Source organism: Nannobrachium achirus (genome assembly GCF_963921795.1).
Source record: "Nannobrachium achirus genome assembly, chromosome: 9".
Classification (NCBI taxonomy): domain Eukaryota; kingdom Metazoa; phylum Chordata; class Actinopteri; order Myctophiformes; family Myctophidae; genus Nannobrachium; species Nannobrachium achirus.
The window spans coordinates 37,025,180-37,044,938 of record NC_137818.1 but is presented as its reverse complement, the minus strand read 5'-3'; the positions used below and the strand labels follow the sequence as shown (position 1 = coordinate 37,044,938).

At 45.7% G+C, this 19,759-nt stretch overlaps 1 protein-coding gene across 1 annotated transcript in view; it reads right to left on the bottom strand.

The window, feature by feature from the left end:
• Positions 1-19,759, bottom strand: part of plxna2 (plexin A2) — a 281,673-nt gene that overhangs the window by 68,711 nt on the left and 193,203 nt on the right. The window contains exons 13-17 of the mRNA XM_080732455.1: positions 16,703-16,854; positions 12,509-12,629; positions 9,293-9,429; positions 7,176-7,343; positions 4,843-4,939 (exon numbers count right to left, since the gene is read on the bottom strand). Coding sequence (XP_080588581.1) covers positions 4,843-4,939; positions 7,176-7,343; positions 9,293-9,429; positions 12,509-12,629; positions 16,703-16,854 — 675 coding nt within the window. The remainder of the gene's footprint in view (positions 1-4,842; positions 4,940-7,175; positions 7,344-9,292; positions 9,430-12,508; positions 12,630-16,702; positions 16,855-19,759) is intronic.

Genomic DNA, 19,759 nt, shown 5'->3' with positions numbered 1-19,759 from the left:
ATGAAAGGGATTTGTTCCCCCTTGCACCACAGGGATGTCTCTAACAGGGCATCATTAATATTGATGACATCAGGGAACTCCATATATGGATATAAAAGGGATTCTGTTAGTGTAACATCACAGTGACATCAGAGCATGACGACATCATGATGACACATTTTTACGGTCTATGGGTTTGCCCATAGAAAAATTTGTACACGTCTACACGGACAAGCTGTGACATTTCTCATGGTAAACAAATGTGACCGAATCTTTTGTACACACGCAGACTTACAAATGGATGATTAACATTAGGATTTTACTGTGGAGTGGCTCAGCTGGTTAGTGCACCATGAGAAGCAGAGTTTGAATCCGACTCCAACTCTTGTCTCACATGTCTCTCAACTCTTGTCTCACATGTCTCTCCTCTCTTTGCCCTTGGTTTCCTGTCTCTCTAAGCTTTGTTACAGAGTCCCAGTGAAAAACAAGAAAAGACATCTGAATAGATACAAATACTCATTTATTCCTATATCCGTTACTCTGTTAAACTCAGGCCATTAGTGGGGTGTGGTGACTATAATGTAGCGTAATGAAATGTAGTGTACGCACTTGAACTGTATGTCAGCACTGGGTGCTTTGCACTATTCTTTTTAATTTTCTTTCTCTCTGTTTGTCTTATTGTATGTTATGTAGCAGCCTGCATGTCCAAGACAAATTTCCCTCGGGACCAAATAAAATTATCAAATCAAGCATAGAAATGCCAGAAAAAAGAAAACAAGAGAAAAACATTGAGAAATTCAATTTGCGTTTATCGTATTTATAAATAATGCTCCCATGTATTTTTCCTCAAGCAACTTAACAACTGAACGACACACTAGTTGCACGGTGATGACATCGCAATAAGGATAAACAAAAATAATTATGTATTCCTGCAAAGCGACCCCAAGTCCTCTATCTCAGGCAGATCGATTATAAAAATAAACACAAATTGTGCACCAGCCAACACAGCACAGCAGTACAGCTGTTCCTTTGGGCTATGTAGAGAACGGAGCTGTAGTGCTATCTGCAATGATAAAGTGACTTAAGGTCAACAGATAGAGAAAATAATTGGAATCATGCCCTATCCTGTCTTCTTTATCTAGACTTGGATGGACCCATGCTATTGTAAGGTACAAACGCTCCAACCCCTCTAGCTGAATTCATTATGACGATCCACTGTGCTGCTGCCCACTCAACCACTCAGAGGTCTTTGGCCAGGGTAGTGGTGAGAGAGAGAAGGAAAGAGACAGAGAGACAGAAGAGAGGGAGAGGGAGAGGGAGAGGGAGAGGGAGAGGGAGATAACAGAATGAAGATGAGGGGATGAGACATGGGCTTTGCGTAGGAGCGCTACGTATGAAGGGTCACGGAGTCAAAGGTCAGTCATTGGCTGATCTTGTATAAGTACTCCTACACTGTAGCTGGGTTTCCTGCATGCCTGCTGTTCCGACCAACTGCTAGCCCTGGCATTATGTCTACAAGTTCAACACCAATGCTGATCCTTCCATATGAGCTCAATGCCACATTGTAGTAGAGAGTTTCCCACCGCAGTGTCTGAAATGTGCGAGTGCTTCCCATGCTTTTCAGCGTATCTCCTCGAATACTGAACACGGTGGTGAAGAAAAATAATCTCACACTTAACGTGAACCAGTTGAACGCTGCTTCGTCTGCTGAATGATGCCCATAACACGTAATGGCTGCAACACAGACCGCCGGAAATGGATATTATGCAAGAGGAAATAAACCTGGAGACCGGACGCCACTCAACAGGAGGTAAGATGGACCCGCAGGGGTTTATTCTTACTCTCTCAGAGTGAAATGAACACTCAGAATGTTACTGTATGATGTTCCAGAAGCCACTCCTGATGCCGATAATGAGACGCGTGACAACAACATATAGATATACAGTGCCATCATCACGTAGATAGAGGCTGTGCTGTATATGTCCCCCGAGCAACCGTTATCAAAGCTCTCAGGGGATGAAGGGATGTCTCTGCACGAAAGGAGGGAAAAGGGACCTCGCACCCCTCCATTCCCCCCCGATACACCCAACGCCCCGAGCCTCTGCGTTCTTTCACGAGGCGGCCGCTCGTGACATGAGCCCCCCCCCCCTGACGTCTTAATGGCGGAGTAAATGTGGCAGACAAAATCCCTGCCAAGATTGGTGGGGGTTGGGGGGGTAGGAGGGGTTGTTCCGGGGCTGACTGCCAAAAAAGAAAAAAAGAAATAAAGAAATTCAACTTTAATCAGACTGATGATTAATGTTTCAATTGTGAATCCGGTGACAGGCACAGAGCATGTCGTGAAGAAAATTGTCTCCCGTCTCCCCGAAAGCCACCCCCCCCCCCCCGGGTCCCTTTGTGTATCTTCGCAGGTGATGCAAGAGGGAGGGAGAAGGAGAAAGGCAATTTAGTCAGAGGCAGGTGATGCTTTGAAGGTCTGCTTGACAGGCAGCCGGGCCCTGATTACTGTAGTCTGCCTTGGATGTTTGCCTTCCCCCAGTGACAAAGGAGGTATAGCAGGGGCGGACGGGATGGAGTGATGGGTCATTTTTATAACCTTAGTATCTAATACAAATAAATCATTCTTGCTGGGTGCTACTCAAAGATAGCTACTTCTTTTGCTAGCCACTGAGATGGGTGAGTCTGACAATGTGGACGTCACAGCACCTGCCCATGTTGATATATAAATAAATAAATACAAATATATCTGCTATAGATACTGTATAGCTACAGTGACATATCATCTTTTTTTTTCTTTAAAAAAATGACATGCCCAAAATAATTCCAGGTTGGAAGTGGATAAGTCTGTCTATGGGTTTTTATAAATACTTAACCAAAGAAAAGTATTAACAAGATAAATGACTCAATAATACATGGGATCAATTGGAACACAGGTTCTTTTCAACATTTCCTTAAAGGTTATGGTTTTGGACATACTGTACAGTACAGTTTCTGCCCAACAGCATCAATAACTCACATCCAGCTTCAGTTAGCTCTCGAGGAATTTCTACTTACTCCAATCCATGGATTTTCCACTGCAATTTAAATTGCAGTGGAAAATCCATGGATTGGAGTTCCAATAGATCCAATAAAGGAATCCTCACAAAAGAGTTCTTTTAAGGAAACTGTGTCCTCACATGGATACATGCTGAAGCCCAGGGCCAGAGTAACGAATGTTGGTACAGGAACAGTCACTGAGCAGATTAAACACTTGAGGCCTATTTTCTGACTACTAATGTAAGATATGGAAAGTTGGAAAGGCGGGGGGGGTTGTGGAGCTTGTTGGGATTTAATGTGTTCAGAGATTCTACAAGCGAGGCATGTGATTGAGGTAGTACTGCATAAAGAAGGTAATTCAAAAGGGAGCGTGTGTGTGTGTGTGTGTGTGTGTGTGTGTGTGTGTGTGTGTGTGTGTGTGTGTGTGTGTGTGTGTGTGTGTGCGTGCGTGCGTGCGTGCGTGCGTGCGTGTCTGTGTGTGTGTGTGTGTGTGTGTGTGTGTGTGTGTGTGTGTGTGTGTGTGTGTGTGTGTGTGTGTGTGTGTGTGTGTGTGTGTGCGTGCGCGTGTCAGCGTGAGTGCAAACCTGCACTGAGTTTCTAAAGTGTACGTTTTGCGTGTCAGCACAGGCCTCAGTGTGTAATCTGTGTAATATGCATCTCAGCATCCCTAACTTCATAGTACAGAAAGCATTTGTGAAAATGACGAGTGATGTGAATACCAACAGCGCTGTTACAGCATACATTACTACAATGTCCACCGATATAGTACTTTCTTATACACTCTCCCTCGCTCTCTCTCTCTCTCTCTCTCTCTCTCTCTCTCTCTCTCTCTCTCTCTCTCTGTCACTTTTATTCTCTCTCTCCCGATACTTCCATTCCTCTTGTCTTTCGTACAACCCGTCTGCCCCCCCACCCTCACCCAGACCCCCAGACAAGGAATCCCATTCCCTTAATTAAACACGGACCCCCAGGACAGGAGCGCAAATGCAATTTGTAACGATTTCCCCCGGCCTGGGCTTTTCATTATACAGGACTCTTTATGCTGACCACAGACTTCTGACAGCAGTTAATCTTCCATTGAAACCCATTAGGAGCCCCCCCCCCCCTCTGCCCCCACACATGCACATCACCCCCCCACCACCACCCCACCATCACCACTACCAGCCCTAAAGCCCACATTCCCTTCTCCTCACCTCCCACCCCGATTCCCCCGCCTCGAACCCTCTACCGTCCTCCTCGGCCACGCTCCCTCAATCAGGAGTCATTATATTGTAAAACTCCCCCTGTGAGGAGGCCTTTCTGCACATTCAGGGTGACTACTCTGACAGTCACATAACAGGGCTGAGCTGAGTGACAGGAGGAGGGAGGGAGAGAGAGAGAGAGAGAGAGAGAGAGAGAGAGAGAGAGAGAGAGAGAGAGAGAGCTGAGATCTAGCCTGCAGAAAGTAAGGGGCGCTGAAGTAAAAAACTCTTAATTAAACAACGAGCGCCGTCCACCACACTCCCATCCAGCTGCATTATGCAGATGCTCGTTGGACCGTTTAAGAGAGCCGGGTTTCGAGGGGACGTTGGGGGACGGCGTCACAGGGCTGGAGGCGTTGGGGGACGGAGTGAGGTGAGATAGGAGGATTTTAACCAAGCTAAATGTCGCTCAGCATGCTTATGGAGTGGTGTTCAGTCATGCTTATGGAGTGGTATTTAGTCAGTCAAGTAGAGCCTGGTTAGTGGACATTACATGACTTAGTGGGTGTATTCTGGATGTGCTGTAGGCTCTCTGTGTTTACACAGTAAAAGCAAAAGGCTTGCAGTAATGACGAGTGCTACTTACGTTGGAGTAAGTCTCTCGTCCACCGTACTTCACCCGGATCCTGGGCTCCTGCACCACGTCCAGGTTGGTCCCGATCACCACCAGGGGTGTGTGGCCGCTAAATCAAAACAGAGTCACGTATTAAGAACCCTATCCACGAGTTTCCAACGCCCCATAGTGCATTGCGCAAACGTCTGCATCGAGGTTCCGCCGCCGATTTACAAGCTCACAACGGGTTGCATCTGCGACGCGACGTGAGCTTGTATGTCTGCTGTTAAACCCGGAAGTTTGGTCCTGATAGTCTCCAGTAAACCCCCGGGGAAACTTGTGGATATACTTTTGTTGACCGGAGTCCCCCTGGGGCCTATTATACTAGCCTAGGCCACTGCATTTGACGACACTTGCAGATCTACAAGCTCAAATTGCATCGGCTTGCGACGCGTCGTGAGCTTATAGATCTGCTATTTCTGCCCAGGGTTCACCCCAAGATAAGTGACGCTAGGGTTCATGTACAGTAGTTAAACAAGAGAAGGGCTACCGGTAACTAATGTTTCTTTCTCTTTCGCTTACATCTTGACATCTGCCTTTGTAAACTATCTAAAGTTATCAAGCAGAAATGTTTCCAAGGACAATGAGTCAAAGGAAAAAGAAGAGGAAAAACAACAAGAGACGATTCTGCCCTAAACAGCCCTCTCTGGAAAGTTTCACCATCAGCAGAAAATAAGGTGCTCAAAATGGCTTCTCTGCCAGGTTTCTTTCTGAAGATAATAAGCTTTGGCGCAGGGAATGATTAGAGATGCTTTCTAACTGACTTCAATAGCTGTACAATCAAACAGCACACGCAAATCTTTGAAATACCAACAGAGGCTCAGGCGTGCATAGTTAGTATGTAGGGGTTGATAGAAACCGCAGTACAAAACAAGGTACACAAACAATGGAGGGAGACTGCTGGCTTGTGGGGCGCTCCCTGCAGCTGTCCGGGCCCTTTCTTTGCTGCTGTCGTGTTGGTCAAGGCGGCATTGTGAAGAAAGAGGACAGGCATTGTGGGATTGTGGCAGCACAACTATAGACAAGACGCACAGAGCATTCAGAATAATTGTCAGATGTGTGTGTGTGTGTGCATCGGACCCATTTGTGGGTTAATGCGGATAGGGGCTGCACTACTTGGGAGTGGAGACTAATGCTGACCTGTACATTTTGATTTCTATTTGTGCGTTTTCTGTGGTTTTTATGGGAACAGCTTACAGACTTCGACCCTCTGCCTCTGTTTTGTGGTTTGTCTAAGTGGAGAGCCCCAGAGCTGCACTTTTCCTCTCTTCAAAGACCTACAGTACTCTCTCCTTCTGTGGACCTACTTCTGATTTATACTCGGCTGTGCACTGGTGTCGCAAACAGTAAAATTGAAAATCTACAATCTCACAACACATCACGCTACAACACGTTGTGAGCTTGTAGATCTGTTATTTTTGCCGCATGACGCCTGTGTGCAAATACATGAAAGTAGAACTCCGGCTTTATACATCTTTATTTATTCATCTCCGTCAGCTCTAGCTTTTTTTTTTCTTTTCGCGACAGCGTGTGATGTATCCATCTGCCAAACACACCGTACTCCATGCTGAACAATCACAGTAAAATCACTTGTTTTCTCATGAGCTGCCCAGAACAGTCTCCACAGTACCCAACCTGTCCAATCCTGCCGCCTGTGGCGTTTCTATCAGACTCCCACTAATTGGAAGAGAGGCGAACAGTAATTGAAGGTGTGCTATTGACCCATGTCTTCTTATTACCGCTGGATTGGCTGGCTCTACAACAGCTCTGGATAAGAGCTGAAAAAGAAACCTCGTCTGAGTGTTAGAAGTGGATTTATTGATGGGGATATATGGGTAAGAAAAGAACAAAACCCTATGGCATGCTGCAGAAGGGAGGTAGAGGTACCATACTATACTGTTAGTACAGTGGTTCTCAACCTGTGGGTCGGGACCCCAAATTATTTTGGGGGGGTCCCCAGATGTTTAACTTAATGTGCAACATTGTTTTCTCACTCAACAGTATAAACAAACCAACATAAAGTTGATGTGTATAGACGATATCTGCACATTTCTAAAGTGACAATTTAAGGACTTTTAATTAGACATTGACCAAATTGTCAAATAATTGTGAAAATAGACGATCTACATGCTCACAACGCGTGAGCATGTAGATCTGCTATTTTCACAATAGAACCGTGTTATACAAAATGTAATGCCTCTACTCTTAGTGCTCATCAGGGGGGGGGTTCCCACGTAAAATATGATTATTTGGGGGGTCCCGGCCTGAAAAGGTTGAGAACCACTGCTGTAGTACTCTGCAGTTACCTGGCGATGCTCCAATCTGGTTCAATGCGCTGAACGGTGGGATCTTCAATGTACTCAAACATCAGACTCTCCTTGACTTGGGCGCGGTCCACGCTCACAGTGATCTGGACCTGGCCCACCCCCGACAGGGAGGGGGCGGAGTAGCACACGATCTCCGTCATGGTCCGTCTACATGGACGCACGGATGGACAGAAACACACACACACACGAATACACATTTTAACAATGTATTCATGTCCACATAAAAGAGAGCATACAAGGACACAGTTAAGGTTACAATCACAAAATCATGGCATATGTCTTCGTGATACAATAAGCATGTCCCTCGGTACTCTATGGGTATAAGTCACAGCGTCTCCGCCATACAGTGTGCCAATTATAGCAGAGACAGCACAATACCCTGCCAGCCTTTTTGCCTCCTTTTTGGGCATCCCAAGTTGAAGTTGAAACCCTCTAACAACCAGTCTGTGGGTATGTGCCTAGGCTGCCAAATATAAAAACATGAATGCATGGCATGCATGCCTGCACGCACGCACGCGCGTGCGTGCGTGCACACACACACACACGCGCGCACACACACACGCACGCACGCACGCACGCACGCACGCACACACACACACACACACACACACACACACACACACACACACACACACACACACACACACACACACACACACACACACACACACACACACACACACACACACACACACACACAGGGGGGTTGGAATTATTCACAATACAGTACAAAAGGTACAAAAAGTCATACAGCCGATAGACACACACACACAAGCACACACTTGAGCGCCTCTATACCTCGGTCATGCCGTCTCCCTCCCTCGCCATGGCCGTATACCTGCCCACCCCCCATGAATCCGTCCCAGTTCATTAGCAGCGGCATGCCTGCATTAGCCCCCCTCCTCACCCTCCACTGCCAGGAACGCAGTGGAGGAAGCACAAGCCAGTAATTAGCCCATATCTCATTAAAGCTGGCTTGACTCCTCAACCTTACAGCATTTACAATCAAACTACCGCAGCATGGCTTTAAATAGATACCTGGGAGAAGGAAGAGGGATATGGGGGGGGAGGAAGGAAGGAAGGAAGGGAGGAAAGGAGGAGGAAGGAAGACGGAAGAAGGGATGTGTGGGTAGAACAGAGGGTGAGAGCAGGAGGGATTTGAGAAGAGAGGTCTGTGAGTGCTGCAGGTTTCTGGGAGCTATTATTAGAGGGTTTCTGATGTGGGAGGTCATCAAAACCTTATTAAGATTTACACAAGTTTACGACAGAATGAGGAGAGAGAGAGAGAGAGAGAGAGAGAGAGAGAGAGAGAGAGTGGAAGAATGAAAATAAGAGAGAAAGTCTCCCCCAGGGAGGTCTCACGCTAATGCCAGGAAGAGAAAAGCGCAGGAAAAAAGAGAGAGAAGGACAGAAAGGGGAAGCTGGGAAATATAGCTTCTTACGTAACATATAAAATAGCCATTATCTGGGGACGTGGAAGTGGAAGTCGCCATTCTTACCCTATTACTTATTTCTATCAGTGATGACACTAAAAAAATTACAAAAGCATTTCACAGAGAAAAAATACTGAACGCTATTCTCATTTCTCTACCAAATCCAAAGGCACACCATTTGGGAACCACATACAGTATTACTACCTTTTGCGTGCCATGTTGACGACAACGGAATGTGGCGGTTGTCGACTGCACGTGGACACTGACCGTGCAAATTCAAAATACAGTAGCTTATAACTGCATGTAATTCAGATGGCAATGAGTCTACGGCTCAAGGCTGCTGCTGTCGGTATGCCTGCCTTGTTGTTCATGCAAAAGGTGGCATTGGCACGTGGACGTCACAGGTACCTGCCCAAGTGTCACAATACGAGTGCAGTTTTGGCATGTCAAAGCCTGTCTGGTCAAAAAGATCAAACCCTTAACCTTACTGTTGATACTATAGCATTGCTGACCTACTAGTGCAACATGCTCCGATCTTCACCTGTTGCCAAAGTGATTGTTCATTTAAATTATGGAACAGGAAACATTACAAGCATTAAGTTACACATTTTACACATTAAAGTTCTAGGTTTTTCCCTTGTGGTAAGCAGAGTAGAGTCTCACCCATAGAACTCGCATGTTTGGTTCCCAAACAAGACATTGACGCTGCTGCCGGCACCAAGGTTCTCCCCCATTATTGTTACCTTGGTACCACCTGACTCCGGCCCTCTGCTAGGGGACAGACCTGTGACTGATGGCATCTGGATGAGAGACAGACAGACAGACAGACAGAGAGAGAGAGAGCGAGAGAGAGAAAGAGAGAGAGAGAGAGAGAGAGAGAGAGAGAGAAAACAAAATCAATATATTTCATCCATCTGTCGCACTCGCCATATTAAACTGTAAAATCCTCAGTGTAAATGTATTCTCTGTAAAAATTAACAGTGAGGATTTGATGGTGAACATTTTTCTCGTGAAGCCCCATTCCACTATCACAGAGCCACAGCAAATAGCAGTCATTCATATGCACGCCACTGGCAGTGGAGTCCAGCACGAATGAAGAGAGAGAGAGAGAGAGAGAGAGAGAGAGAGAGAGAGAGAGAGAGAGAGAGAGAGAGAGAGAGAGAGAGAGAGAGAGAGAGAGAGTAAAACCAGCAAGCTCTTACAGTCTCTGTGAGATCCTTCCCTCTGTGCATTGCTGAGCTGTGTTTTAAAGACAGTCTGAAAATAACTAGTGTTTACAACAGCAGGCAAGGCTCCATCAGAGCTCCAGTCACGCCCAGAGACAGACAGATGGGGAAATATCCAAACAGACAGGCAGTCGACCCGAGACACACAGATGAAACAGCCTCAAAGTGCACACATGTATGCATGCGCACCCATACACTTACCCATACACATAATACAAACGCACAGCACACACATAAACATTTGCACGTGCACCACACGCATACACACACGCATTTGCACAGCCCTGTTGGCAAGGGCTCCTCTTTTGTTGGCCAAAGAAGATGGCGACACAGGATGTCCGTTTTGTTTCTGGCAAAAGTGTTTTTGTGCATTATACATTTTTTTCCTTCTTTTTCTTTTTTTTGGAGGGTCTACGATTTGAAGGAATTGGAGTGCAGGTCATGAAGGTATGCTCTGAGGGAATAGACCTCCCTGCACAATCTGAGGGAGCCAAAACAACAACAACATTCAGTAACCAAAAAACATTCTTGGGGAAAATGTTTGGGTAACAGGGTTCTTTGAAAACAGCTGTAAAGAAACTATGTTTAGTAGAAATAGCATTTGAGTTGAATGTTCTTTTAAAAGCATAAAGTGCCATCCAGACAATTATAAATACTACGCCACTCGCATTTGTCGTGAATGATGTCGTGAATGATGTAAATTGGGAACATACAAGTTGGGAATGTATATCCCACCCGGTTATGCATCACCCGTTGTACCTGTTGTCAGAGGACCTGCTGTACCATTTATTTTGTGTACCAACCCAGTGCAGTTTGGGAACAATGCATGTTGGGAATGAACGCCCCACCTGTTTATGCAATACTTGTTGTGGTTGTTGTCAGAGTAACCTTTGTAGCCTCAGAGAACTAAGTGTGGTACCAACAAACATACGATCAATCCACTAAATATGGTGATACGGGGATTCCAAAAGTTGCTGAACATTTTAAAGTTTGAATTAAGACTAGATAATGAAGGGCACAAAATAGGTGGAACAAACACTCCTATTTACTCCCATTATATATTTAAATATATATATATATATATATATATATATATAATATATATATATATATATATATATATCATATCTAACTTTTTAATTTACCGAATGTCTGTCCGGAACCTGCATGATCATCATGCACCATCACTGATACTAAACAGTGCCCATATTTGGAGATAACTGACATCACTGATACCGCTGTCTTTACTGCGCATGCGTGGCCGCCATGGTAACAGCTACATGCTGAAACAATGCCCAAATTTGGAGATGACTGGACATCACAGACTGGCCTGGACACGGAACACCATATATGGTCATAAAGATCTGCCCAATGGGCACTCCAACATGGAACACCATATATGGGCATAAAGATCTGCCCAACGGGCACTCCTAGAGACTCCTAAATTCAATCCCTCATATACTAGTCACTAGGCACAAGGACTATTATGAATGTATTAAAAGATCCCAAACAAGCTGAATGTTTTAACGTTTAAATTAAGTTTCTAGGTGAAAGTACAGTATGAGGGAGTGTGAGAATTTGGGGTGTTTCCAACGAGCCCAGTAATTACCAGCTGCTGTTAATTGTTGAGAGAGTGCTAATTGTGAAGGTGTGAGAGACTGGAAGTGAAGAGTAGATTATCAGTTAGCTGCAGGCTATAGTGAGGATGGCAGAGACTAGGGTGTGTGTTCCCTGCTGTGTACCCTGTGTCTGTCTGCCTGTCTTTCTCTTTCTCTCTCTTTCTATGTCGACCACTAGAGCCCATAAGCACCTGTATGGTACCTTTTGAACTGCCATTTCCATTCTCCACTGTCCACTCTGCAGAACCTATTACGGTCTTTCTGAGAGAAGTGCTATCCATTGTTTAATTTAAGGAAACAATGAGCTTCTAGGAAGTTAAGTATAGTTTTCCTTTTGCCATCCATAAAGCAACTATTTACGTTAATGGGGTATAGTGCTGGAAACTGTACATTTATCTGCCACACTATGCATCAGAACACTTAAAAAATCCCAAACAAAAGACATGTCATTTAGCTTCAGCACACTGCAGCATGAAGGCAAACAGCTGAAAAGAGAAACCCTGAGCATAAGCCATTAGTGAAGACACATCTAAACCTTGAATGTTTTTTGAAGAGAAAATATTATTACCAAAATGTAAAGTCAGTGCCTCGCACGCACGCACAGGCGCGCGCGCGCACACGCACGCGCGCGCACACACACACACACACACACACACACACACACACACACACACACACACACACACACACACACACACACACACACACACACACACACACACACACACACACACACACACACACACACACACACACACACACAGCAGGTAGTTAATTAGCCAGTCTGTCGGCATGACAACAAATACACCAAGATCATTCTTTGTTGAGCAGTGCGCTGCAGTGCAATGCCTGCCAGGGATGGGGAAAATCACTCTTAATTTAATACTGATGTTGTTCTTTGTTTATCCTTTAATTTAACATTATTGGATGCTAAACTGGACTGGGAGTCGAACTAAAATAGTTACAGTATACACACAACATCTACGACAGTACATGTTGAATTAAGATTGATTCAGAGAGTTTTGCAGTCATACCACGAAGGAGTAGAGTTGCGATGAACGAGTCTTCAGCTCTGGACGGCACTCTCCGACACACAGCTGGACGGGACCGGGCCTGCTGCTGTCAGAAGGAGCTGCTTCCATCTCACACACTATCCTAGAAAGAGACAAATCACCATATAGGGAGAACGGTCACAACAGAGCAATTTCTCCAAAACATGGCTTCCCTGTCCAATCATATTGATTGATTGAAGACTTTATTAGAAGTTTGCATAGGAAAAGGTACAGTTTCACGACAGTACAGTTCACGGGTACAAGGTCAACTAAAAGGATCGACACCTCAAAAAAGCTTTTTAGCTTAGAAAAACTGTCATAAAAACACAATGCAAAAATAAATGGTATTTACATTAGAAAGGTCAGGGTGAGGTAAGGTTAGGCTACGTTTTCTGTTACCAGTTTTGAGTAGCAGCCACCTGTAAGTGGCTTTTCAGAGCGGTTTTAAAGGAAGGTAGGATTTACACTCCTTTAAGGCCTTCGGTAGGGAGTTCCACATTTTAGCGGCATAGCAGGAGAACAAATTTGACCCTTTGTTTGAGCCGAATCTGGGCTGAACAGGATTTGTGGAGCTGCCTCTGGTGTTGTAATTGTGGATATCCTTGACGTTTTGGAAGTATTTTGTCAGGTACATGGGTATCTTAGGGGTGTAGTGTATCTTGTACACCAGGCCCATTGCAAGATGCTGTACTCTGTCATCTACTGTGAGACACCACACGCTTCAAGTGATTAGCGGTAACGTGACCCTGAGAAGGAAGGTTAAGCAGGACCCTAATTCGTTTGTTTTGGGCTGTTTGGAGCCTTGTTTTTGGGGCATTTCAGGCGTTGCGATGCCATTTGTGGACTCCAAAGTCAAAGTGGGGCTGAATGAGTGTACTCTTCTGTGTATTGTTATTGACCAGCGGGCGATCCTCTGTAAAAATGAGTTTGTTGGTAGATTTTTTTGATTATTTTTGTAGTCATTTTTTCACTGGAATCATTAGCCTCTAGAATGCAACTCAAGTAGATAATTTGGTTTTTTCGTGTTAATACATTGTCACCCACTTTGATTGTGAAGTTATCAACCTTGCTGAGGTTATGATTTGGTGGTGCAGATCCTATCTAGTTCAGAGCGAAGGGTATTTTCAACCTGCAATATGTCCCTGTCCGAGACAAGGAGAGCCGAGTCATCCGCGATCAGAAACAGTTGCATGTAGAACCGTGAGCTGTGCTTGGTCTACATTTGAGGGGACAGCATGGATACATAGAAACCAAAATACTTCTTTCACCTCAAAAGTCACCCACAAAATGTTTTAGGATACTTGAGTTGAAATTGAGCTGTACATGGTGTGCAGAAAGTTATCAGAGCGAGTAATCTGCTCTGGGGGTTCTGTTCTTTGGTATTGACTCCTTTACAACTTAAAATACTTTTTTTTCTTTTTATGCTTTTCATCTCTGTCACTCCACCCCGCACCAAATGCAGTACGTTTCCCACCAGGAACCAGGGACGGGTTCTCACGGCGCTGAATGTAAATCACACAGCAGACACGGCCCTCCTGACCCAACCACGAGGTCGATGGAGGTTTATCATAGCGCGCGATCAGGTGTTGCCGGGCGCTGCAGGTGGTCAGATCAAACGCCATAATAAAACAGGGGACATCTATTGATCGGACAACTGCTGGCGAGTAATAAAGAACCAGAAGCAATCAAAGCACTAGAGAGGCAGGCAGACACTGACTGGGGACCGGGAGGGTGGTGGTGGTGGTGGAGGTGCATATCATTGTTTCTAGAGAGTGCTGATCTCCTGAATCACAATTACTTTGGGAGCGCACTCTCAGGTGGACTCGCTGCAATAGAGAGGCTCTGGGAGGACTTACCAACGGATATAGGACTCATATTTCTCTCTCATAAAAGGGGCTCGCTTGTTTCTGTTCCCCCACTGCCACACTACTTTACAGATTTCCCTTTAAACGTAACGTTGTTGTCGGGTGGAAACCTTGTATGTCCAAAACCGTTAGTTTTGTATTTATCATTTTAAAAAGGATTTAAAATAGTGAAAATAGACGATCTACAAGCACACAACGCCTCGCACTCAGTAGTTTTGTGCGACAGTCCTGTATGGTGAAGTAGGGCTTTACTTAACGAAAAAACATACACATTGATTTGAAACTTGGAGATACAAGGTTTCTGCCCGACAGTGACGATAAACTAGGAGGTGGTTTCATGCGGTTAATTTGAATAATTCCACTGCAATGTTTCTGATTGTAATTCTTCTAATAGTTAAAACATTCTTTTGTGATCTACAGTAAATGAATTCACTGCCATTGTCCCAACTGATTTAAAATGCTGTTACTGTGGACAAATTGCTGCCTACGGCCAGTGGCACATTGCGCATTTCAATTACAGCTTCCCAGTCAAAGTAAGCAGCATGGTAGCAGAGACACACCTGCCATCACTGTTATAGATGGGGCATGCTTATTTATATAGGGCTGTGTTACTTTTATCCTGCAACTTACAAAAAAAAACCATAAAATGTATTTCAAATCATTGATCTAACTGTCAATAGAGTCATGGTGCACCGATGAAGAGAGAGTGTTGAGTGTGTGTGTGTGTGTGTGTGTGTGTGTGTGTGTGTGTGTGTGTGTGTGTGTGTGTGTGTGTGTGTGTGTGTGTGTGTGTGTGTGTGTGTGTGTGTGTGTGCGCGCGCGCGTAGATAGATAGATAGATAGATAGATACCTTTATTATCCCAAGGGGGAATGTGTGCGCATGCGTGCGTGCATGTGTATGTGTGGGTGTGTTACAGTACATGGATAGATGTGCACGTCTGTAATGCATCAGCTGCAGAAAGTGTCAAAGGGAAAGCAATGATCGTGTGGCAGCACTGAGCTGTTCTTTTGCTGAGGGCAGAAGTAGGCCAGCAAAAGAATTAAGGTTAACAGCTCCTCTGAGAACCATGACTATGATAGCCTTAGTGTGTGTGTGTGTGTGTGTGTGTGTGTGTGCGTGTGCGTGTGCGCGTGCGTGCGTGCGTGCATGTGTGTGTGTGTGTATGAGAGAGAGAGAGAGAGAGAGAAAGAGATTGTATCGATGTGTATGTGCATGGGTGTCAGCAGCCCTGTGTCACAGTGCTACTGCACATTTGAACTCTCAACCTGCACAACTACTTGTCCTCTCCCTGCAGGCTCCCACCTTGCTGGCGTGTTGTAGCCAGCCACTAGGAATGACACAACACTCGCTTCATGTGCTTGCTCATCTGCAGCGCCAGCTAAAGCCACAGCCCAGAACGTATTTCAGGGATACAGGGATCCTGGCAGTCGGTCCGCAACCCCCCCTTTCAGAGGCTTCCGTCCTCCTGCCCAGGTTAAACAACCATAAGGTGCTGGGGGTGTCTGACTGGGGGCCTGTGTCTGTGTAACTAGCCACGGGGTAGACAGGGCGGGTTTATGATGAAGTGCGGGCCACATTCCATTAGTTCAGGGTGAACGGGACAGGCTTTACCGTGATGTATGCACAGTGTGGGACAATTAGGGAAGTAAACACAAGTAAACACACACAGCTGTTGTGGGATTGTTAGTCACTAGCGGAGCTACGGCGAGAGGCCTGGGTTAGCGTGCTGCAGGGGGAAAACAACAATGTCAGGGCCAGACGGTCTGGACTGGCTCCAGTCTTCATTAAGATAGAAGAGATGGTGGATGGCGGATGGCGGAGAACCACCCGCTCTGTGACTGCGCATGGAATCCACTTTGTTAGCGCTGTTTGGCCCCTGAGTGTATTACGTCTAAACCCCAGGGCTAGATGCATACGGGTAAGGATGCGTGCGGAATCGCTTTTCCCCATAATTCTCCAATCACTTTTCAAATGTTCACACTGAGAGGGCCAGCCAACTGGGCTGTTTTACTCTACTGTATGTTGCGATAATTGCCTAATAGGAAAAATATGCACAGGCAGCATTTATTTTCCACTTATTTCACAAAGCCCTGGTGGAATTACTATAATTATTAGAAATTAAACTACGGATTAAATGATTAATCCAAGTTTAAAGTAATTATTACGAATTTACCCAGAATTTGTATTATTTATTTATTCAGAATATGAGCAACAGCAGTTTTTAAAATGACAACATGAGAATGTGATGCACATTGCAGAGGGACAAATGCAGAGGATTTTAGTGAGTGTTGGCCTTGTTTGTGACTTACTGTTCGGCGATGATGTAGCCATCCTCTACAGGGGTACACCTCACCCCGGCCACCTCCACGTTCCCCACCATGTCAGCGAAGGCCAGGCCCAGGTTCATGCCATGGATGGTCACCAGTGTCCCACCCTCTGGAGGTCCCGCCACGGGAGTCACCTGCAAATGACAACGGTCAACAGATCAGAGTAGAACACACTGTAGTGTCGCATAAGGCAAGGTGACCCTCAAAAGTTGTTCTCCATTTCTGTGAGCAAAGTAACAAAAGCTGATTTATAGACAGCATAATGTGGAGGCACATTTTCTACCCAGGGCTCTATCTTGGTCAGGATGGTTGGAGAATAGCAATTACCTTCACTCTCTGTCCCCGCTTCTACAAAATGTCAGCGCATACGTAGCCATGGTGAGTCATTTTGCCAGAGTCCACACTCACAACAAGGCAAGATAATGGAATCATACAGTGGCACTCCTTACGCAATCTCAATCACACTCGTTCACAGACACACACAGACACACAAGACTCCCACGCGAACCTTGAAAACTCCAATAATCTTCCAACATACAACTTCTTCCTTAAATGAGTTATCCACTAATAAAGCCAATGATAAGAGCCTCCCTGAGTAAAAAAATTAAAATAGAAAAAGGCAGCAATCATTAACATTCTGGATGCACGCCTGCTGCCGTTGCCGTGGACGATAAATCTAACAAGAGGCCATATTCGTGCTTAGTGCAGACCACCTTCTCATAAAATACAATATGGCTGCCCAGCGTGACCTTGGCACTGGGTGGCACGCTGCCTTCTGTGCCGCAGAGCCCCTCTGAGGCTCAGACCTGGCTGCCATCCAGCCTCCTCTGAAGGCAAGGAGAGGGAGGACTGGGGCAGGGGGAGTGGAGAGCTGGGGGAACAACAAGACAGGGATAGAGACAAAGGGGAGTTAAAAGTGAAAGGAGAGGAGGAGGTGGTGAACGAGGAGAAAAGGGCGAGAGGAATGGGACAGTAAAGTGGAGGGGAAGAGATGAAAAAACGCATAAGCCGCATTTTGAGCCTGATTTATACTCAATTGCTTTATACTCAGTCGCACGTGTGGTGTCATGCACCGAAAATTGCCAATCTGCAAGCTATCAACGCATCGCAGTGCAACGAGTTTTGAGCTTGAAGATGTGCTATTTTCGCATGAGAACACCACAAGCACAGCTAAGTATAGATCAAGCCTAACACTATGTAAACAATGAATAATGCTATTTCTAGCAATGCCAGCAGAAGTACACAGTAAAATTGAATGTTAATTCAACTCTGAGAGTGTAAAAAGAAAACACATCAGGAGCAGCCAGCTGACATTTTGGGTTTTGCCCTGCTTAGCTCCAGTCTCAACTCTGTGTGTGACGCCAGCTCTGGGAGAAGTGCCCCCAAACCACCATTTCTTGGAGTTGTACGCTGCTGGGGAATTGCGGCATCCCACTGGGATGCCGGTATTGTAATCTAGATTTAGTGGACATTAATTGCTCTGGATGTAAAGTAAGTGTGTCAGTGCACCGCCTCGGGGTCTGAATACATGAATCTTTTAGTGCTGCTCGGGCATGCAGGGGGTATAGGAGGGGCAGGAAACAACAGCTAAATATATCTATGTCAGGAGATGGCAGCTATTGAAGTGGACTTAGTGATGGTTACATAATGTACGGGAGTTTAAGGGCCTGAGAGAGCGAATCTCTAAATAAGAGAGGAGAGGAGAACAAAATGGCTTGAGTGGCAGCAGAGTAAGTGTGAGTGCCACTCCGGTGTTATCAGCCTTGATGGATGACAGGTAAGGTGGGGACAATGACAGGACAGAGGTGCGTTATCACCGATCAACCGGCTAAAAGCTGGGAAAGGGAGAACTTTCTGCAACACGTCCCAGAGGCTGTAACGGAAGCCTTTGCATGCCTGCCTCAAGACAAGGGAATAAGTTGATTTAATCCATGCGAGAAAACCCATTTCCACTCAGATTTCCAGGCAGATGAATCATCATTGCAGAGTGGCGAAACTGTCACTTTAAAATGTCTGATCTACAAGTTCACAATGCATTGCTGTGCAGCATGTTTGAGCTTGTAGATCGGCTATTTTCAGCATAGGATATCGTTTAGTGTCTCACAAAACAAACCCATAGTTGAGTCTCACAGCGTGTGACATGAACAAGTAAGGCTGCAGATGATCAAAGTGTGTGGTGGGCCACTGTTGCCTTTAGGGGAAGAGGAGGTTTCATCTTCTCCATCTACTGCAACATCCATTTTTGTGCTCTCAGACTCTCGTCTTGTCTGGTCATTGCTAACATCTCAGTCAACCCCTGAGCGAGGTTCCTGCTTTTTTTAACATGCCGACGTTGAAGACTGAACCGGAAGAGGCTCATGGGATATGCATGGGCAACCTCAGACTCCCACCCCTCAAACCTTCACCAGAACCTTCTCTGCCCGTGTAATCCTTTTAAGAGCAACACCCTTCCACCCGCCTGGCTTTGTCACACTGTCAATGGAGGGTAATTCCAAGCAACCAGCCTGCAAGTCTTCTCTCTCTCTTCTCTCTCTATTCACCCTCTATCTTTCACTTCCCCCTCCATCGTTCTTTTAGCTTTGGGGATCAGAGTAAAGGCTAGGAAACGACCACAACTTCCTTAAAGATGCGCTGTGGGATTTGGCGACGGGCAGAGAAGCCTGGGTGAGATGACCTACATTGAGGAGACGGGAAGGAAGAAGGATCTCTTTGTATTCTAATCCGTGAAGAGAACCTTCCAGAGAAAGGAAGAGTCTCTCTTTAGCAGTTAAGTCTCCCACTGGGAAGTCAGAGCCCAGCAACTCTCCCCCTGCTAAGGAGCAGAGAGGTGAGAATGAATGAGGAATATAAGAGAGAGGAAAATGAGAAAGGGAGCATCTGGGCCTGTGAGATGACCTGACTCGAAGCTGGTGCTGAACCCATCTTCCGCAAGGCTATGATTCAGTAGGTCGCTAGCAGACCATGCAAACTAGCATTCATCTGACAGCCCATGGAGGGACAATCCAAGCTAGAGAGTAGAAACTGCCCACAGCGTTTAAT